Source organism: Thunnus maccoyii, chromosome 7 (assembly GCF_910596095.1).
Source record: "Thunnus maccoyii chromosome 7, fThuMac1.1, whole genome shotgun sequence".
NCBI classification, from domain to species: Eukaryota; Metazoa; Chordata; class Actinopteri; order Scombriformes; family Scombridae; genus Thunnus; species Thunnus maccoyii.
Genome location: NC_056539.1, coordinates 19,032,456 through 19,055,310, shown reverse-complemented (window position 1 = coordinate 19,055,310; position 22,855 = coordinate 19,032,456). Strand labels below are relative to the sequence as shown.

The 22,855-nt window shown below is 39.2% G+C and overlaps 2 protein-coding genes across 2 annotated transcripts in view; one reads left to right on the top strand and one right to left on the bottom strand.

The window, feature by feature from the left end:
* Positions 1-22,855, bottom strand: part of psmd1 (proteasome 26S subunit, non-ATPase 1) — a 42,087-nt gene that overhangs the window by 11,135 nt on the left and 8,097 nt on the right. Inside the window, exons 16-19 of the mRNA XM_042416941.1 lie at positions 22,535-22,599; positions 7,385-7,499; positions 3,070-3,186; positions 1,615-1,717 (exon numbers count right to left, since the gene is read on the bottom strand). Of these exons, the coding sequence (XP_042272875.1) occupies positions 1,615-1,717; positions 3,070-3,186; positions 7,385-7,499; positions 22,535-22,599 (400 nt within the window). The remainder of the gene's footprint in view (positions 1-1,614; positions 1,718-3,069; positions 3,187-7,384; positions 7,500-22,534; positions 22,600-22,855) is intronic.
* htr2b (5-hydroxytryptamine (serotonin) receptor 2B, G protein-coupled) lies at positions 13,798-21,123 on the top strand. The gene is made up of 3 exons (XM_042416942.1): positions 13,798-14,223; positions 17,932-18,132; positions 19,402-21,123. The coding sequence occupies exons 1-3, from the start codon at positions 13,965-13,967 to the stop codon at positions 20,349-20,351; spliced, it is 1,410 nt and encodes a 469-aa protein (XP_042272876.1). The 5' UTR covers positions 13,798-13,964; the 3' UTR covers positions 20,352-21,123.

The window sequence follows — 22,855 nt, the reverse complement described above, 5'->3', positions numbered from 1 at the left end:
GGCAGAGGGGATAGTAGTGATTCCTTAAAAGTGTTATGTGACTACATCAACAACCAGCCTGCTTGTTGTACCGGTTTGAAAAGTCTGAATCCTGTGAATCCTGAACGATGAGAGCATGGTGTGTTTCATTACACAACTGAGACAGAAACCACTGATTAAAACTAATTAATGGATTGTGTCAATTAGTGAGGGAGGGTCTGTAAATGGGAGCTAAACATGGAGAGGTGAGATGGAGAGGGACAGAGACTAACATTTCCTGAGTAATAAGGACCAATGATCATGAAACTGAGCTCTAATCGCCTCCGCCTGTCAAATTAAATACAATTACCCCTGCACCTCAAAAACCTAATTCCCTAGAAGAACCAGAATACTAAAACATTCTGACCACACAAGCTTCAGCATGTCTGACATTCAAACAGGAGTGGTTTGTTTCCTGCCTGAATGTGTTTAAACTGTAAGCTCCACACTGGAGCTGTCCTGAAACATGGGTAAGCACTGAAAGCTAGAGTTTGGAGGGGAGGAGGAGGAGGAGGAGGAGGAGGAGGGTGGGGGGAGAGGAAGGAGTGTCTGTCTAGAGTCTGAAAAATGACACCAGCGGTCAGAGTTTGTCTGGATGGTCTCACGCAGGGTCATCTTGGCATGTTCGCAGAGTTTATTGCGGTTTATGTGCCTGATTTGATATATGATTTAGGTCCTTCCTGTCATCAAGATGGCTAATCTGTTCAAAACACAATAACCATCAAATAGTGTGCTGCGGGAGGGGTGGAATTAATCGAGAAGCAATTTTGCGACTGGTGAAAAATGCTCGGGAGTTACAACACTCGCCCCTTCGAGTAATGGTGCAAATACTTAAGACTGGCTACACTTTGTGTAAGTTGCAACACCTGATAGTGTATTTAGACAGCGGTGTGTAAACATAGCTGGTTTCTTTCTGGCTTAGCACACAGGGTTTTATGTTAGTGCTAGAGAATGGGTTTCTTCTCCTGCCTGCATTGAGGGCTTGTGTATACATGTGAATATGGGTGTGCTCTGCGTGTGTGAGAGTGTGTGTAGCTCCCCATGTGATGATGTGCAGCTCTCTAGGACCTCACACACACAAACACACCCTGTATGCTTGTGTCTACAAACACCCGCACAGACACACAAACAGAGAGACTATCAGACAAACAGTAATCACCAGGGGGACACCGACACTCCATATGGCTGAGAGCAGAGTTGAGCCGAACTAGGACCGACAGGCGCTAATGCGCCATAGCATGATCTGTTCCAGAGACGCAGTGCGCGGGTGGTCAGCCGTAGAGGGTTACTTCGTGTTTGCTTGAGCGTAAAGGGACTCAAATTAAGACACACGCACACAAACCCACCTAACAATTAGAGCTGTTCACTTGTTTTACAGTGTAATTAAGAATTTGGGTCTTTTTCACATCCACTGAGGGATGAAGGCACAGAGGTAGGTGGTTATATACCACTTTGATCTCTTGCTCAGTGACAGACCGGGATAAACCCAGTGAGGGGATCAAACTGGTGTCATTCCAGTTAACAGACCATGTTTCTAAATACCAGTCTCTTTTCCAAATGTAAACAAGCCTTGTGCCCCTCTGTTTGTACACTGACCTGCGTCGAGGATTCCCTGGGCCAGGATGGCCCCGAATTTGGCCATAACATCATCATGCTTGTCGTTGATCACCTTTGCATAAAGCTGTCTGAACTGGTTCACCTAAAATAGCGAGGGAAGAGGAAATGTGTTAAAACAACTCATAATCGAGAGACACTACTGCCCAACCACAAGATTTTATTGTTTTGATTAGAGACATGTTATTTTCTTCAAATTTCAGAATTATAGTATATAATAAGGACTTTTATTTTCTCGTCTCTTTCTATTTAACGTGAAATTTAGAATCCAATGAAATTGTCAAAATGTGAACATAAACATATTATTGTTAATTGCTTGTAAAGTGGAACAAAATATCCAGGTTCTAGAGAAATACCATACCAGAAATACCATTACACAACTAGTAAGAATGTGTTCAGCCTCAACTTGTGGAATCCTTCCTTTGAATGCAATGACTATCTAAGACTCACCTCATGCTTTAAAATCCTGCAGAGGGTGTGTGTGTGTGTACATGCATTTTATTTTGCCATCTCAGTAAAAGTCAGTCAAAGAGGAAGGCACAGTATATGTTTGCCACTTGAATGTGGCCGTCACAGCTGTAATGCATTTGTCAAACTTGCACACTGTCAGCAAGCTGCATGATACAGCAACATCAGCGCTGCCACACGCCTGGCGATGGTGCAGTGCCTGTGGGAGTCCCGTCACTAACGGCATATCTCGATAGCCGGAGTGAAACTTCGAGTAAACACTATGCTAGGTATTTATCAGTCAATTTGGCCAATTTACCACCCTCAGACTAGAGGCCTGAGACTGCTGTCTACAAATGTGACGCAGATCTGTAAATTACAAAGACTGGGACTTTAAAATAAACAGTCATGGATGTAATACCTCCTGATGCTCAACTACCTCTTGCACAATCCTGCATACCGCCTTAAGCTTTAAGCACTGTTGCTGTGCAGATGAGGAGTCTTTGAAAATGTGTCTGGTATTTCTTAACCGTCTATGAAAAAGCATGAGGTGCTCCAAGGGTGAGTGCGTGCAGTTATGCCTGGACTAGTTACTCTCCAGTCTTCCATGACACAGATTTCTTTCCTTATGTCTTCACAAACCTGATGTTTCTGTTTTCAGTCAAGTCTGCCCCTTTTCCCCCCCTCTCACTCTTTACTCAGCAAAGGCTCTGGTCTCCGTGGTATTAGACATCATTTTAAGAGTCACAGAAATGTTGTTATTTCACAGACACCGAGACAAAACACAGGCTTTCTAACTCTGTATCTTTTTACAAACTGGTTCACATTCAAATGGAAACGCTTTTGCTGTTTCAAAGGTCTATTTTGCACCAAAACTGTCAATTTCCTTAATGATAAACGAGAAAGATTCAAAATTCTAAAAATGCATTGTAAAAAAAGGATGTAGAACAAAAAAAGTACAGAAAAATCCAAACATTTTGCACAACATACCTTGGGACAGGTGACTTCAGTCTGCTGGATCATGATGAGGGCAGAGGCAATGAGGGCGCCCTGTCTCACATAGTTTACCGGGTCATTGGTCATGGGCTCCAGCAGGTTGATGGCCTCCTGCAGAAGGAGAGGCAAAGACACGCAGTTGGTAATGTTGTTTAAATACAGAATATTTACAATAAGCCGCATGTGCTGATTTTATATAACCATCTACTGCCATATGTACTGCCAAAGTATTGAATGGTTGACCATATTAAAATAATTTGGAGTGGGAAAAGTTGATCTTTGATGTAAGACAGGGCTAAAAAATGTAATCAAATTATTTTCAATGTATTTCGATTATGGATAAGAACCAGCCCCTGATGGTCAAGGGAACAAAGAGATTGATCCTAGAGGACTGTTAACAGCACTCTCTGCAGTGTTTAGTGAACATCTTTGCTGTTTAGCTAAGACCTAACTAAAAATATTACAGTTAGAAGGAGAGCAATCCGCTTGGCACGTTCTTTTAGATTTTAAGAAAAACAAGACTGGCCACAATTTCACTGGACAGGTGTAAATTACTTCAAATTGAAGTTAGGCCATTATTTACTCTAGATCTTTGTCAAAGATGCTGCACTAGAAAGGCACTGTCTAAAAGCCCATTTGAGACACAAACACACACACACACACACACACACTGGAAAAAACTTTTGTACAAAGAGTGAATGGTTTCCTACAGAAGCGAAATGCATTCACATCAGAAAAAAATAAATAAAATTGCCCTGTTTTTCTAAATTAACGAGATAATTATGTCGGAAATTCTGAGAAAGGTTTTCATGGAAAAAATATCATTCTGCTCTGTTTTTCTGAACTAACGAAATCCCAAGAGAAGCTCTCATTCCTACTTGAGAGCTTGAAGTAAACATGTTCCGCCTGTTTAGTTAAATCCAGTTTCATTTTGGTTTTGGTTTGAAACATTGAGAGATACTTGTGTCTTTAAGTAATAGAGATGGTATTGTTAATAGTTTGTCGACTTTGCGCAGGCACCTCAGGACAGGCACAAATATTTCATCAAAGCCCAAAAATAGATGAAACAAACAAACCAGACAGCCTACAGAGCTAAGAGGTTATTTTAGTTTGGAATTTCCACTAACAGGTTCAGTGGGATGACTCGTTTTTAATACTGTTAGAGAGGATATCTGGACCAGCAATTTTTAGAATTTATCTGATAACCTATTGGCAAAATAAAACAGGTCAAACATGAGAAAAAAGTACAACGCATTATGTTCATAAAACAGAAAGAACATGAAAGACGGGACCTTCGCCTCTCTCGGAGGCCGTCGTTACCATAATTACACTACTTTAGGTGCAACGAAATTCAGATGGCTGCATTACCACAGTGAGGATTTTGAAAGCTTTTCTAAGAATTTCCGAGATAATCATCTCATTAGTTTCAGGAAAACAGGGCAAATTTTTTTCTCTCAATTGAATACGTTATGCTTCCGTAGGTTCCTGATGAGAGACCTTTCATGGCCAAGCCCTCCACAGCCCAACAGTTTAGTTGTAAATGTTGGCAGAATCGTTATCATATTCTTATGTTATAAATTGGACTGAAAAATGTTATATCACCATACTTCAGTTGGGAAAAAGCGATATTCAAGTATGGTTTATTTGTTTCTGTCTCACAAATGTATGGAAGAGGACAGGCGGTTAATCTAAAAATGCAAAATAAAAGTACTGTAACAACGATGGACTGGCTAATACTAAATTTGAGAGATAATGTGTTCAATATGGCTTTAAAAAAGATTAAATAATGACCTCTTAATTCTGTCATAGTCCTGTAGAAGTGGTGAAATCTGTAGTTTCTCTGTGTGTCAGATTGAAGCTAACAGGAAACTGATAATTTGATGCTTTTTACTCCCCATACATTTTATATTTTGCCATTTCCAACAGGACACATCATCAATGCAACAGGAGCATTTATGTTCTCTGGAGGATTATTAACAGTGGCAACCAGACCACACAAATTAATAACATTAGTGTCATCCTTATCTGGTTACCAAGGACAACTGAGTAACAGTTATGACAAGGTCTACAATCAGTTTCCTCCTATGATCACTGTGAGTGAAGGACTGAGGGAGGACCACCTCCTATTCTTCTCTATTTCTGCTGTCTCCTCTGTTCTCACCGAGCAGTAATGGCTGTAACTCACACCGCCAGGCTCAGAGGGAGGCGTCAGCTCCGCCAGGCAAAGAGAAACAAACTAGGATGATGACAGTGTAGGTAAAATAAACCATGTTTCATCAGTGCTCTCGGCTCAGCTGGCTGAGACAGCCATGTACTGAGATGATAAGTCGGAGTGTAAAGCCAACACCAGTCGACCACATCCTGTTCCTGATAGGTTGTCTGGGGGTTTAATTGAGGGTATTTACTGTCAGACCCAATCAGCAGAGCAGGTCGACACATAATGTGGTTGCTTAAGAATATCTTAATCCGTACAGGCTTTCTCCGCAGGTTGAGGTGAACTTTACATTCAGTATTGCTAAAAACTGGCTTGTGTAAATAAACGGAACAGGGCAGAACACACTTTACCACGATTCATTTTCCATTTTCATACATACATATAAAACTGTATCATATGACAGTGTTCTGAAACACTGTAAATAATTTTATGAGTCTGCTTGCTATTTAACATTACACAGCATATCTCTCTGGTGAATAGTGTTTCCATCCGTTTCACCAAACAAGCTCAACAGCTCTTCATTATGGCACAAAATCAGCATAAACAAACTAATGACAGAAAAAAGGTCAAACAGCTGTCCTATGCAGTTTTTTTCTTTTATGTATACAATAGATTAGGAACCCCAGTCCAGTAAAAACATCTCAAGCCCAAGGTGTATAAATGATGGCAGAGGCTTGTGCTCCCTTTAAATAGGTGACCCACTTCTCTTGTCACGACATCATTACTCTCACTAAGGGTCTAATGTGCTCGAGGTTTTATTCTGGAAAAACCAAGCAGTAGACCTTCGGAGCTGATCGGTTCCCTAGCATGCCTTGGCCTGACCTGGTCCAAAACATTCAGTTTGGTGCTTCAAGGCTCAGGGTGTAATGAGCCATGATTCAGCTTGGGTTATGCCACCTGAGACTGATCAGCCCACATAGTTAGACAACTCAGGAACTGGCAGTACCCCCAACTTCTGTCTTCTTAACTCCTCTTCAGACTTTGATGAACCCAAACAAGATGACAGGGTGCCAATTTGGACCATTTTACAAGCAAATCTCCAAACAACTTTCCACAATTTTGACATCATTTCTGCTGACCTTCCATGCAAATTACAGCAAATGTAAAAAAAAGTAAAGGAGCTACTTAATTCTTTAATCATGGATGAAGCACAAACTTCAATCAAACTGTGACAGGAAATGAACCTTGCCTTGAGGCAGGTGATGTTCAAAAGTAGATAGGAGTCATGTAGCATCATTATGAGATTATTACAGCTTGTCTAAACCAAGTTTACCAGAGTATCATTTGCTCTGATGGCAGAATTGCATCTGACCAGGGAAAGCAACCACCTTTGCTCCCCTAAAGTGATTCCGTACTCCCATCTCTCATTTGTACGCCCAACTAAGATAAGCTTTATAGAGGACCCGTCACTTGGACGTGTTAAGGAAAACCCTTTGTGCAGCGTAGGTAATCTTGGCATCAGTGACGCACATGTTATGCCATGAGACAAAGAAAGCACACAGGATAAATGAGGACAGGAGGGCAAATCCTGCTTTTGTGGTTGAAAAAAGTGCTATCTAAGCTTTTCTTGTGCACAGCCTTATGAGGAATATTAATTCTAGTTATGAGCACTGATTCCAAAAAGAATAAGCACTTGTGCAAAGATACCTCATTAAAGAAGAACTCATTATTTACATCTTGGACGAGTCAAAACAGTTTTTAGTCTATTTTTGTGGTAATTTGATGTAAGGTTTGGTTCACATGGTTCACCCTTGTGTACAGTAAGTGTAATGGGTCTGGGGAGGCATGGTCAATTCTCAATTACTGGTTGGGCCTTCATTTACATCAATTGAAGACAGAACCATTGCTTCATTTGAAATAGGCTCTTATTATAGCTTCTTCCCTATTTTAATATCAATGTTAAGCTGTTAATAAAACTTAAGTTTACTTCACATTAAAATTATACCATCAGTTCAGAGGGCAAAATTTACATGCTTCCCCGGCTGGGTGTCACTGTGAAACAATTTTATTAACAGAACACTTAAAGAGAGAGAAAGGCAAAGTAAGGTAACCACTTATTGAGTTAAAAGGGTTGAGGCTAAGAGAAAAACTCACCTTGTTGCCTGTCCCAGCACAGCAGATACCCAGAGCCATGGCAGCCCCACAGCGCACGTGAGGGTTGTAGCTCTCGGACAAAAGAGACACCACACTGGGACACTGCTCAGGGGTCCTTAACAAAGACAGAGAGAGAAAGAGAGAAATTTAGGCTGAGCCAAGAGGAGGCACTAAAGAGAACCATACAATGCTGCAGAGTTGAGGACACACGAGCATGAACATGAACCCCTTATTATGATTATCATACAGAATAAAAGTAACTAAGCACTGGACCACTGGTTCATGATAACAATGTGTTCTTCTCTAATGAAGAATTACAGAGGTTTAGAGGATGAATGTCAACAACTGGTTTTGGCATGAAGATAAATTTTGATAAATCTGAACTTTTTTTTCTCTGGTAAAATGTGTATACAAGGCTTATATGAACTATGGAATTTTAAGGCTAAAATTCATTATTAAAGCCAAAAGCTAAAGTGATGGATGAGGTGATTTGGTCCTAATGAGATAAAGCGCTTTCAGGCCTTGAGCAAAAGAGCAACATGAACCAAATCATCACAGTTATCTTGAGCTGACGATGGTGGGGAATGCCTCTTTGGGCAATCTTCCAACACACAGAGATTTGTTTCGGTGTAGCAATAATTGTTCATTGTGACACAAAGGGCCAAAAGCTAATATCATTGTGGCATTAATTTTAATGCTACAGGTGCATTCACCCTGGCTGGGATGTAAACTGCCATGGTCACTGTATGCAGAGAGCATCTACATATTGGGGGAACTGTATTAGATGATTTTGGAGGGAAAAAAAAGTAGAGTGAAGACAGAGAGAAAGAGAGAAGGAGTAAAGTGAAAGCATGGGCATGAAATAAGCAACTTTGATTTATGTCTCTGAAAACTCTCCAAGTCCTTGGAGTTTTTTTCCCACTGGTGCTGTTGTGGAATATGGAGAATAGACATCACTAAGCCAAACCATTTAAGCCAATCTTTGGCTCAAGATACAAATTTCAAATGCCGTGGCTCTATGTGATTATTTTTCTGTCTCTGGTATAAACTTTTTCTTTGCCAACAGAGAGAACATTAAGGGGTGCTTCTGAAGAAATGTTTCATTACAGAAAAACTTATTTGAAATTAATATTATGGGATTGTAGGAAGAAAGTACTACAAGAGTATATACGAGTAATTGAAATAGAGTGCACTAAGTATTGTAGAATATATGACTGAAGTGAGTCTTAAAAGAATCTCTAACCTCACAATAAAAAGAAAGGAATTATGTGTTTAAGTGCTGCCAAGATAGGAACCAAACAATTATTAGACACTTCAAGAGAACATAATGGGGGCTTTATGAGAGGGGGGAGAACTCTATTTCACTTTTAAACTGCCGATCTGTTTGCTCCCCAGTCACAATGAGACACACTTCAATCAGTCGATGCCAGATAATGGCTCAGCCTTGGTGACACTAATGTTGAGCCCCGTCACATTAGGTTTACATCAGCAGGTGACATCAAAGTACAACAATTGTGCCATAGCTCGAAATGTATAACTGCACTGGGTTGTCCAACAGAGATATTTAATTTGAAAGCAAAAAAAAACAAAAAACAGGGGGTTGATGTAATCTGCTTTATACCAAGAATGTTATCTGACAATTTGCCTGTAAGCTAAGGTGGTGTTGATAACACCAGCGCTGCCTGGGCCTGACAGATGAACTGATTGTTGAGATTACTCAGTGCCTTTGAATCTCAGACAGGTTTGGTCTGCCCTTTTGATTAAAAAAAGAAAAGGAATTCCCATCGAGAGTCTTGTAGGTCCAGTCAAGATGTGAGCACCATAATCAGCGGCACAAATCTCTCTGGTTTGTTTTGCCACAACCTAACTAAATTGTCACATTTTGCCAACTGTTTCAGACACATAACACTTCACTGAAGTGGCTGCCTTTGTTTCTTTCATAGAAGTAAGAGCTCACTGAATCGAAGGAGGAAAGAATAAGAGAATGCTAAATGACTTAGCTGTACCGGGCCCTAATCCTTTAAACCATCTGTTTAACTTTGTGCATTTGCCTAGTGGTTCAAAGTTAAGCAAATAAACATTTTAAACTTTCAGCATGATAGCTTTATCATTAAGATAACTGCTTTCACTGGCTAGCCTACTGGATTTACTTGGACTGGATCAGATAACAAATAGAAGTTAAAACACTGGAAGGTAGGACAGAGTAAAAACAAAACGCTACATTATATAGATTCCTCAGTAGTGCACGAAAGTATAGAAGTTGGCCAAGATGCCTGAGTACCTCTGTCTCCATTCAACATGCCATTAATAGTACTGCCTAAATATACACAATGTAAAACAAGGAGGAGAAACAGAAGCTACATCTGATTTGAACCAATAAATAGCCTCAATAAAGCCCAGAAAGTTATGTCTAAATAAGTATGAGCTTCGCTGGGTTTTGTGTTTAGTCCTCTGCATCAATATAGTGGCTCGTTCTTAGTGCATAATCTCCACTGGCCTGTTTGGAATTAGAAGCTCAGCTCAACCATATAGGAGGATTTGACTTGATCACAAATGACAGTCATTTAGAGATCTAGATCGCCTTTCAATATCACCTACAGGCATGAATTGATTCTATTCTGGTAGTCTGATGATGCCCTACAATCCAATCTTGGATAAGGAGCCATTGTTAAGGTCTCCTGAGACAAATTTGTAATTTTACTTTGCATAAATAAAACTGACTTTACTTGATCAACACACATGTTGTTGGTTGTGAGGTTGTCAGCTCTCTAATACCCGCAAAAACACAGGGTACAGTCTATCCAGCATAGGACAGAAAACCAGGCCATCAAAAGTTCAAGGGCTTTTGTAATGGCTAGACACAGACCTAATTTATGACAAGTGTTGTAATCGATTAGGGACTACAGTAGCTTGAGAAAAACCTGAATGCCTTTTCAACCTCAGACTCAGATGGAAATCAATATCCAGCATTTGTTTCGGTTGAAAAGGCTGTGAAGCAATGACATCTGCATCCAAGCCAAACTTGAATATCCTCAATGTGTGGTGAGCTTAAGAACATCAAAATGAGCTGAAATACTGAAAATAGTAAAAAAAAAAAAGTTGAAAAGTTGATTAAATGTAACACTTGCAAAGGCTCCCGATAAGAATGAAATTCTTACGCTCCTGTACTCAGGCCCTTGTCAAATGTCAAGGTTTCAGAGACATGTGTCATAGTGAGACATGTAAAGTGAAACATATATGCTCTAACATATTCTCTGACATATGCTCTAACTCTTGAAAATGTTTACTTTACTACTACTGCCTTACTAGGCAACAAAAATGCACAATGTGTTCGCTCTACTGGTTAATGTACTGTACAACCATATGTGCATGCCTCACATTTATTATGGTGTGAATGTCAGAGGCTGATACAGCTGAAATTTAATAACTCCCTCAGTCTACAGATGTCAGGCAGTGCCCTGTGGAGCAACACATACATTGATAGGTTAGCGACAGAGGCAGGAGGAATCCAGCTGTGCTAAATAAATTATAGATGGATTTTGCACCCATGAAATGTAATTGAGGCAGTAACTAATGCACTAGCACTGCAAGAGAGCAGATCTGTTTAGTTTGCTTCCTGTCTGTTAAAAGCAGTCACCCAAATTCATCTTGAATGTACCTGGACAATGTTGAATTAAAAAGGCCATGATGCTGTGTGGCTTTAGTATGTAACACTTTCATTGAATTCAATTTAAAAATTAACCACTGTTTAACCACATTAGAAAAGCTGCAAGTAGCAACAAATGTGCCAATGGAAGAGGGCTATGATAACATTGATGAATGTTAAGTAAGATGTAAATTATCAAAATAATAATCCAATTCTGGTAGGATATATAAATAGCATGTATGATGCATCATGGTCATTAGGGGGAAAAAGAAAAATGGGAGCAGTATTACTTAATTTGTTGCAAAATGCAATGCAAAAACAATACAAAAATATACATGCACTGGTACGAATTTGTCATCAAACAAACAAAAAAAAGTTTTCTAAATTATGCAAATTTCCAGAAGAACATACCATAATACAACATAGTACTAATAATAATTTTACTAGTACAAAAACTGCAAATTGTTTGCAAAATGTGTAGATCTGACAAATGAAGTTGCAATCTGAGCCAGCAAGATTGGATGAGGTCTGAAAAATGTGCCTGTGTGGCAGGTATTTGATGTGATGTGAGTCGAAGTCAGCATGCTGCTACTAGCACACTTTCAGCTGTTCCTTGCACCGAAAAAAAAATCACCAATCTTTTGATGAGAAATGAGAAGGAGACAGTGCAGGTTGGACGGGTGTTTTCAGATTTTTCCTGTTATCTCTGTGGGTCATCTTGAGGACTGTGTGTTAAACAGCAGCTTTAACAAATTAGAAATGCACTGACTTTGTTCTGACAGACATTAGAGTTAGAAGAGCACTACAATGGACTGAAGATATTTAACTTAACCAATCAGAAACAGGTGACGAAAGAGGACATGCTGTGTATTACTGTATGTGGTTTTTGGCACCTGAGGTAAATTAGGGAAACCTTTCAGCTAAAATATATGGAGTGTAGACTTTTTTTTTTTTTACAGGAAGACATAAGGGTACACAGGGGGTTACTGACTGTACTTCTCACATTTTTTTGTGAAGAGAAGAATCACTCATCATCATCTGGTTACTGTAAACTCCAGAGAACGTTTATTTCTACGTGTGTTAATGTCTTGCACCTGCTTTTAAAAGCAAAACAATGAATCCACACTGACAGAAAACACATTTTGACTTGTTGAGACAGGAAGTTCAGAGAAAAAAAAAAAACAACACAAATGTGGTCTAAATTTCAAACTTAATCGTCTACAAGAAAATACAATTATATTTAAAATTACATACTAGTCCTGACAATGTGAGCTCACGGAAGACGAAATGAAAAACTTATAGGATTCGAGTATGTTTTTCGAGCACCTTCCCACACAGAATACTTCTCCCCATACACCACTACTACCTCCCCCACCACTGCTAGCTTCAAATGGTGGAGAGAACAGAAAGTGACAAATATAAACAGTGGGACGGCTGTGTTGAAGGAAATTACCTCCCAGAACCACTGGCATGTTGCCAGCGCGAAGACATTCATCTGTTTTGGACAGAGTCTGACTCACGGGCAAGACGGAGGGGAGGGAGGGGAGGGAGGGGAGAGTGAGAGAGCCAACTAGACGGGGGTGAGTGCAGGCAGTTTAGTGGCTGTGAACGAGAGGCAGCAAGTGGGAATGGGAGAAAGGCAGAGGAGCCACAACATCTGAAAGTTTTAAACCTGTGATCGCGGTAGGTGATGCGAAGCAAGACTGGGGGTTCCTCCAACATGTGGAGGCAAAACAAATTCCACATCATGGACTTAGACAGATTTAGGTTTTGCCTCTGAGGGAGGGCATTTTTTTTTTTGTCATGTTCTTACTTCGGGAGGGTGGAAATATAAAGATGAGATAGGGGACGTTAAAAAATATGAAGAGGTGTGCGTGTTAAGCTGCACTATTCTTTCAGCACAAACTGTCGCTTTAGTGTTTATGAAAGTTAAGACGTATCGGCTTGGAAAAATACTTCGAGTTGAAACATCAAAGAGAAACTTTGCAACAGATGTTACCTTCAGAAGCAGGTGAGAAACTTTTGTAAAATCACACTAATGCCAGTTGTTACTGTATTGTTTTTTAATAATTAACATTTTGTTGACTTGTACAATAAGTAAAGACTGTAGACAGTGTTACAATTGTGTATGTTTCATTGAAAACCACACTGAAGAGGGCTTTAAGTTAATCTAACACTAAATCTCTGTATTTAATGGGTTCAAAGAATTTTAAATTTTCATACATTCATGTACTAAGTTTTAAAAACAATGATTGTGTTTTTAACTGAATCATGTGTGTATTTAGGAAATGTTATAGAAAGACCATTTAAACCTTTCTGCAAATTATCCCTATAAAAATTTGTTTCATAGTTATATTTCATTGTTATAACTGAAAAAGCATGTAAGCTATTCCTCCTTATATTTTCCACCTTGGTAAATTTCTTTGCCATGATGTGGAAACAATAATAGTCATCAGACAGGAAAGACCCTCTTCATTTGTTACCATAAGCGTCTCGTTAATATGCCATCATTCAGACAAATAAAGCAAAGGGGTAACAAGGTCTTGCTTTTCCTTTAACAGACCTGTTTGTCCTTTTAAGTGGATGCGATGGATGACAAGACTATTAACTGCCTGGGAAAGTGAGGACCCCTACTAGCGTGTCCCTGTGGAAATACTAATCGTGGGGGTTGGGATTATTGCCAACATTGGAATTTGTAGCGTTGGACCCGTTTTTTTCTTTTCTTCCCTCCAAACGGTGGATCCTCTACTGATATTCCGTTCGGTTTATATATTGCACAAAGGGATGTAGCGTCCTGTGCACTGACCCTGAGCTGTCCCGCCCTACCCTCTGCCCTTGCCTGTGGGACCCAGTGACCATGCTGACCGAGTCTCAAACACCAGAGAGATCAGAGCCCAGACCCACGCTAAGGCCCGCTGTAACCTGTGCAGCACCATGTCCCAGCCATTCGCGGCTCCGCTCGAGGCTAACGGCTCACGACCAGAAGCGTCTGGGGTTCAGCTGAAATGGGCCGCCCTGCTTATTGTCATGGTCATCATCCCCACTATTGGAGGTAACATCTTGGTCATTCTTGCTGTGTCACTTGAGAGAAAGCTGCAGAACGCCACCAACTATTTCCTGATGTCGCTTGCTGTGGCTGATCTACTGGTGGGACTCCTAGTGATGCCCATTGCCCTCATCACTGTTCTCTACAGTAAGTTTAACATGGGGCCTTGTGATCAAAAACCTGACTTGTGCAACACTATAGCAGTAAATATCTGACTCTACAAAGAGAAACATGTCCTTGCTCAATGCCCAGATCAATTTCACACCACCTTTCTGATTAAATATGAACCCAAATGATTAAAACTACCCTTCTATCGAGCTGGGTTTGAACTGTTTCAACACATACAGGCCAACCAGTTTTAAACAACCCTGAGTAAAAAACCTATCAAGGAGTAAGTGTGTGTTTGGATATTCTACAAATAAAGTCCCCCATTTCATAGGAAAACTATGTTTAACTTGTATTAACTTTACTAATCGACATAGAAAAACGGACTAACACGCTTACGGGTAGCAAAGGAGGTTAAAAATTGTTTGTGAACAACACTAGATACGATCGCAAGTAACTGTAAACAAATTATTCTAGATGACATATTATAACAGATTGTGGATAATAAACATGCTACTTTCTCTGGCATAGTAGAGTAGGAGTTGCACGGCTTGGACTGAACTAATGGTCTGGGTGGTTCATTACCCAACAAAAAGAATGTAAATGATAATTTTATTTTAATTCTGGTGACAGTGCTGTGTAAATACAGCTACATCTCAAACGATTGGGCTTATATTCTCTTACAAAGCTACGGCTAAGCTACCATTCCCCATTAATTCAGTTGGACGATAATGAGCCAGATCCTAATCATGTCTCTCTCTCTGTCTCACACCCACACACAGATGGAATAATTTGTCATGGCGCTATCCACCTGTCTTGCCTCTCATTTAAAAAAAATCAAAAAATCACAGTTTTGAATCATAACTGGATGTCTTACACTAAAGGGCCTGCACAAGTCAAACTGGTCATGGGTGCCGCTTTTGTCAATCGCAGCTTAATGCAGAGGCTATATAAGTAAGGGCCATGCAGTCAGTCTATCATTACATGTATGTTTGTAATGCATCTATCTACTTTCATCTACATGCTGTCCACACATTCAGATCCAAGTGTTGCTGTGTTAAAAAAAAAAAAAAAAAAAAAAGATCCCAGCTGGCAGAACTTTGACGTTATATAGTGAATTTGCTTAACCTAAACAATAGATAAGGCAACGACTCACTTACACTTACACAGGCTGCAAGTTTCAAGGTTGAGAGATTAAAATTTAAGCAGTATATCATCAAAAGAAGCAGAAAGCTTCAAACAAATTTGAGAAGGACAAAAGTGTATGATTTTTTTTTAAAGCTATCGCTTAAATGTAGGCCCTTGCAAACTAATTTATCTCAAGACGTAATAAAGAGCCCTGATCCTTTGGTTGAAAACCAATGCAGGAAGGTTATAAATGTACATATGGTATTAGTCCAAATAACTCCATTTAATTCAAAATAGAACAATTTATTTTTTGCTGCTGGTGGAGTGAGATGCTATGATGTGTTAATCCACAACTGAAAAGATTGAAAGTGATTGTATCAATGAGTTTTCTTTCTAATTCCATTTTAGGAATAAACTCTTCAATTGTCAAATATATATTTTTAAACCCAGCTATCATTACCCCCTTGTTAGACAGATGAAGCTCAGAACACTGAGTTGAGAATGGAGAGGTCATGGGGATATATATCAAGTGAGTGGACAGTCAAACTTCCAGACGGAGGATTAGTTCCTTCAACTGAACCCTAGCTGGAGGACAGGAGACGCACACAGTTACACGGTACAGATTAGACTGGCAATATTACCAGCATACATCACTGCTCTAAGGCAGCAAGTATTACAACAAAAAATATGGGCTCAAGATCAACCTAACTGCAGGGTCACAAAGCATTCAATATACACGTGAGGGCACACACAGTTCAAGAAAATGCCTCAGTGTAAAACGTGAAAAGGGAAGCCGTGAATGTAACTGGACTACAGTTTAGGGATGCACCAATCCGACTTTTTCAGTCCTGATACCAATATGCTTTGGGTATCAGCTGATACAGAGTACCGATCCAATACCAGTGTTTAATTAATAAGTTGTATGCCTCAATGTGTGAAAGAGATTGGGATCATTCTTTTATGTGTAAGGCAAAATAAAGCTCGACTTAAACGTTGCTCTCTTAACTTTGTAAAACAAAATGTAACAAATGAATACATAGATATAAATCTACTGAACTGTTATTTATTAAAATAATGGTATCCGATATGAGATCAGCCCATTGTTACCGATACCCAATCCAACTATTTGAGTCAGTATCGGACTGATATCCGTTATCAATATCAGTGCATCTCTACTACAGTTACATCTGTATGCGCTGCCAGACCTTTTCCACATCTGCTGGGAAAGCATAAAGGCAACACCTTGAAAGATGTAGGACATCTGCTTGTTTAAAATGTGAGCTGTGTGAACACACACTGCTAGTAACTTAAATACATAATGCATTCATGGATGATAAAAAAAGATGAAGGACAGATGAACAGATGAACTGGTGTCATTTCTAAAGTGACATACCTGCAAGGCATCACCTCATAACACACTCCAATGACAAATTAGTCACAGTTTTCATGTCTCTACTTGCCATATATATAAAAAAAAAACAAACGTGTTATAATGAATTTTTCCTGTGCTAAAAAAAATTAATAATAAAAAAAGGTGCAATGGTGAGTTTTCTTCTTAAGTAACATTAAACAAACACAAACAACAAACAACACAACAAACAATGCAATAAGAGGAATTACTGTATGAAGTATAGATAATTTTGTCTTGATCAAAGCCTTGTGTAAGCAGAACCTACTGGACATCGATTACCCGCAGTGGAACGATTTATATGCTGGTGGAAGAAGATATGTTCAAAAGCAAACCATAAAAAAAAAAGCATTACTGATATTGATGGAAAGAAGTTTGACTATGAGACTAATACAAACTCACTTGCTCCAATGCAGAAGAAGTTAAATTTGCATATGAAATAGATACAGTGGTGATTGCCAAGAGCGCTCCAAAGTTTACTCAAAGTTTCAGTTAAATGGAATAAAAATATGTGCCTTTCTATAGATACTTGGAACTTGTAAGCTACACTGTTTATTGAATTTGGCTTGGGATTCAACATTTCAGAGGAAAGGTACAGAAGTTTACTTTGAGAACAAGTGCAGTATTTGTCAATGAATAAGCCTTCCAGATGAAACCTCATCAAAACTATGACTCAAATATTCCTCCAAGTGTGACAAGAAAGCAGTACGAGCAACGAAGGGGAGGGTGGCAAAACAAAGAAAATTATGTAAAGAATATTTCCAACAGTCTTTTTTTAAATGGGTGATGGTCACGGGACAAAGGCCAGAACAATTACTTGCCAAATTTTATGCCTGGAACTGAAAATAAACACTACTGTTGAGCATAGTCTCCGGCACATCTACATAAAGAGCTTTTAGCTCCATAAACAGTCAGTGAACCCTCCTTTTTCCAGTAAAGTCATTCCTCCCATAGATAAACAAACACCAATCTTTTGCATGAGTGCTACTTCTAATCCCTTTCCATTGTGGTACATCTCCCATAACTGGTAGTAAAAGACCAAGTTCTTTTTGAAAAGAAACTGGGGTATATTATAAAAGTGCATTAAAGGAATTACTACTTGTGTTTGGACCACAACAGATAACTTATCTACAAATAATATTTTAAAAACCCAACTACTCTAGGACAACAGTTTCTAATCATAGTGGATGCATTTCTTCTTATGTTCTCTTTAGACTCTGGCTGGCCTCTCCCGGACTTCCTCTGTCCTATTTGGCTCTTCCTGGATGTGCTGTTTTCCACCGCATCCATCATGCATCTATGCGCCATTTCACTGGACCGCTACATTGCCATCAAGAAGCCAATCCAACACAGCCAGTACAAATCCAGAGCCAAAGCGATGGTCAAGATAGCACTGGTGTGGCTTATATCCATTTGTAAGCACATTCATTCAGATTTCCTTTCAACTTAACACAAACTTTACTCAACTCTAGAGCACATTGATAAAGTTAATCTCAGGAAAGATGGTCTTCAGATAGATTTCTTGACATAAGACCCATGGCAGACCTGGTTTTTTTCAGGAATCCAAGCCGGATGCAATAAAAGCAGATACTATATAAACAGCTACACTACCCACTACATTGTATATAGGAACGAGATGGGGTGTCTGAGGGGCTTGGACAGTAATATTGCACTTGCATTGGTCACAGTGCATCTTAGAGATGTTACTAAAGATGTCATAAGGTCAATTTTCATGAGAGGCTGGAGTTTATTCAAAGGCCACTATGGCGTATGCATCCAACCAAGCTGTTTGGACTAATTAGGGACGTGAAATAGAGCACCAACACTTACTTACTGGGACAATTAACTGAATCGAGCCATTGTCAATGTTATCATTTACAGCTTTTCCTGCTTTGACAAGTCAAAATGTCTGTCATGAAAAGGGTCTCATAAGAACAGATAATGAAATCGGTCACTAGGTGAGAAGGTGCTTCATGATAAAGCAAGTTTTTGAAAAAATATAAAGCATTCATAGAGGCGTAGGTATTCTGCTTGAATGTCCTCTTGATGAAAGAATCACACTTGCCTGTTTTAATTTATCCCACACAGCTCTCGTATGAGTGTTGGGGTCCATTGTTCGTTGATCTGCCGTTATTTAACAAAAGGAGGGTAAAAGTTTGACCTAATTCACTGAGGAATTATTGCCTAGTGCTCAGTGCCAGTACTGAGACCACTAAAAGCACAGTCAGTTTAGCTGTTGATTTTGGTTCCACTTGAGCTTCATTTCATGAGCAAAACCGGGAGATCAGATGGATTGGAGGGAGAGGCACTTAACACCGCTGACTGCAGAACAGTTTCTCCCTGACTGTATACTATTGCTCAATTTAAGAGGGATCATGGCAGGCCACGGATGGTTAGTTTACTTAACTTAAAAAACAAAAATGAAATCCTACAATCAGACCTCTGCTTATTATTCTTGAAACAGCTGCTTCATGACACTTCTATTGATTTCTACTACTACCTAACTATAGAATGAAAAAATTAAGGAATTTCTTTCTCTTAGATGAAAAAAAGAAACAGCTGGGTAATATTAATTTGTGTTGAACCAATTCTAGTGTCAAGAGTTAATCAGCCATTCAATCAGTGCTTAAAAAAAAAAAAATTGCCAATGTTTGCCAATACTAACAAAGTTTCTCATTTTCCAGGTATAGCAATCCCGATTCCGATCAAGGGGCTTCAGAACTACCATCCTCACAACAACATCACCTTCAACAGTAACCACACATGCCTGTTGAAAACAGACACCTTCCGGGAATTTATCATGTTTGGCTCCATGGCAGCATTCTTCATCCCTTTGACCATCATGATGATCATCTATCTTCTTACTGTCCAGGTGTTGCGCAAAAAGGTTTATTTGCTCAGGTCAAAGGTGACTCAGCGTTTTAGCTACCCAACGATCGCCACAGTTTTTCAAAGGGAACAGGCTGTGACCTCACCTCAAGCTGAGCAGCTGAACATGCTGGACAGCAGACTTCCCAGGACTCAAGAAAAACCAAATACTGGGACCCCAAACTCTCCTACAGGAGATGACATGCCCTTTCGGAGAATGTCTACCATGGGTAAGAAGTCAATCCAGACTCTGAGCAATGAGCAGCGCGCCTCAAAAGTGCTAGGCATCGTCTTCCTCCTGTTTGTAGTCATGTGGTGTCCCTTCTTCATTACTAATATCACCTCTGTGCTATGCACCAGCTGTGATGTTAATGTAATCGCCCGCCTCATGGAGATCTTTGTTTGGGTGGGTTATGTGTCATCAGGAATCAACCCATTGGTCTACACCCTATTCAACAAAACTTTCAGGCAGGCGTTCACACGTTACATCACCTGCAATTACAATAACTCTGGGCCAGGAAGGCACCCAAGGGCATCAAATGCAGATTGGACCCTTACGAGAATTTCATTCAGATCTTCCATGGCAGAAAACTCTAAACTGTTCATGAAGCGGGGAATGAAGAATGGCATTGGAGCAGTGAGCTACCAAAGTCCACTGAGGAGCCGGAAGGCACCTGTACAGTCATCCAATGGTGTTGTGTTAGACACAATGCTCTTGACTGAAAATGAAGACCGTAAGCAGGAGGAACATGTTAGTTGTGTCTAGAGCTACTTGAAAAAAATATCCGGTCAAAGGAAGCACTCGGAAGTGTTTTATTTCCTTAAAAACAAAATTCTTGCCTCACAACAAAAAATTAAAAAAGCAGGATTGGAATTTGATGTTACTTTCAATCTAATTGACCAATTGTAATGTACACAGACAGAAGCCAAACAGGGCTATAATATCAATTATGATCATTTCAGAAACACTATGCTACTCTTCAAACTCAGCCAAACTCTTCTGTTACATATGTGAATAGATATAGTCAATACATTATTCAACTGGCCTCCAAAATAGGCCACATTAAGAATGTGAATTCTCAAAAGATACAAGGACAGTTGATAGGGTAGTAAAAGAGAGTTTGAGTTTTCAAGCTGTGTAAAACAGTAACTTTGAGATAACCTGTACCAGGTCAAACACACTCTATGAAAGGTCAACAAAATTTAGACAACTAGACAAAAATACATAACGGAGACGCTATGACAACCTGGAAACTCTGTGAATGCAGAATACAATATGCAGTATACCTATGCTGATTCTTTTAACTTGGGCTATCTGAATGTGTTATAAACCATCTCAAACCACATGCTTATGTTTTGTTGAGACAGCCAGAACTCTACCTTTCAAATATCTTCTGCAACAAACACATGAAATGCACTGCACACTTGAAATGATATGTTGTATTTGCTGGACCTTTGGGAAGTGCTTTTGTATGTGTATTACTGCCAAATGTTTTAACTATTCAAAAAGGTTTCTATATATAAGACTGTAAATAAAAACAAAATCAAGATTGAATGGAAATCTACATGTGTTCAATAAAATATTTGTGTTGCTAAACTAAAAGAAAACTGAATCTATTCTGACCATCCCTTTTCTTTTACTGTGTACGTCTACAGCCTTATGCTACTTCAATTTCATCAGCAACCTTTCATGAACCAATGTTGGTCAAAGCACAACAGGACAGCCACATAAACACACTGTAAATCACAGCATTAGAAGATCAGCAAATACAGTCACTTAAAAGTGACTCAACACAACTGAAGAATTATTAACTATAAACATTAGAGGTTATTAAAATAGCCATGGGAGGAAATGTCAGATTGCATTTCAAATATATAAAATTGCCTAAATTAGAACCTGTATATATAATATGAACTAAATGTTTGCTCAATGGAACAACAAATCTGAGATTTTGATAGGGCTCCACAAGCTTGGTATGTGAGTTTGGTGTGTGTCAATTTATTTTTGCTTGGAACGACCACATCTCTTTTTAATGACCAGGAACTCAGTTGATTTAATAAGAAGAAAAGAAACATTAGACATTTGAACTTAAAACTGTCCTCCCTGGGCGCAAATGTGCATGTTGGGGGTGTGGAGGAAGTGGGAAGTTGGAAAAGAGGACAGCATTTGAATTGTTCTGGTTCAGAAGTCTTTCTAAACACAGGAAAGATTTACACTTGGTTTATCTAGAGGCCAATTGATCACACAATATTGCATAGCCTTTTTTGGGCTTAAAAATGTACACCCTGATATTTGTGCACTGGCTAGGCGCTCTGTTTAAAACTGCTCTGGTCTCTGATTGGTAAATTCATGTCGCTGTAAGAGTAACAAATCTCTATAAATAGCCAGGAAAGAAAATGTGTGAGTGACAATGACAAGAACGTTCAGTTTCCTCTGACAAGAGGAATACTTTCCATGAAGACCTGAATGTTTTTTTTTTTATTGGCTGTTATCTAACAAAGACCAATTAGCTCTTTCATTTTGCATGAATCGCAGGAAAAAGTAAAAATATTTTAAAAACTTTCAGCGCCATATTTGCAATAAACAAAGACAACCTAAGAGATGAAACAGTGCTGTACAATGAAGTCTATTCCAGAGGTAAATGTCTACTAACTGTTTTCTCTATGGCTGGGTATAATTTGAACAATTTCAATACACTATAATTTCTGAGTTTCGGTACTGATACTCTTTGAGGAATTTAAAAAGCATTTTTCTCTAAAAAAATGTGCCACCTTCTAAAATGCATAAGTGTTTAATTAACATTAATCAGTGTGTGCTTGTTTAGAGGCAGATCAATCAAAGGAATTTTGGCATTGATGACCTTGATAATCCCAAGAGAGGAGCGTCTGGTGGGTGTAGAGGAACCAGACACAGTGTTCATAGCTCAAGTAATTTAGTCTGGTTCTTACCTGAACAAGATGAAACCAATGGACTCGACAGCAGCCCTTCTGACGTCATCATTCACGTCGCTCACCTTAATTAAGACAAACAAAGCAGTTAAATAACCAAAGCAGATACTGAGACTCTTCAAATCCTGCAATAACATTTATGATGTAGTTCTCATGTGGCTCACAGTATGAGGATTATTCACAGAATCTAATAACTTTAGCTTGTATAAGGTGCCACCTACAGGACAAGTTGTTCACACCTCTGATGTACGTTGCAATTGCAAATGTAAGCCACCGAAAGCACAATGAAAATGCATATACATAAATCTTTAAGCTGTAGTG

Bases quoted from the DNA above. Each gene is read 5' to 3' on its own strand.
- htr2b (XM_042416942.1), top strand. From the start codon at position 13,965: ATGTCCCAGCCATTCGCGGCTCCGCTCGAGGCTAACGGCTCACGACCA. The intron at 14,224-17,931 runs GTAAGTTTAACA...TGTTCTCTTTAG, and splicing joins CCTCATCACTGTTCTCTACA to ACTCTGGCTGGCCTCTCCCG. The intron at 18,133-19,401 runs GTAAGCACATTC...CTCATTTTCCAG, and splicing joins GGTGTGGCTTATATCCATTT to GTATAGCAATCCCGATTCCG.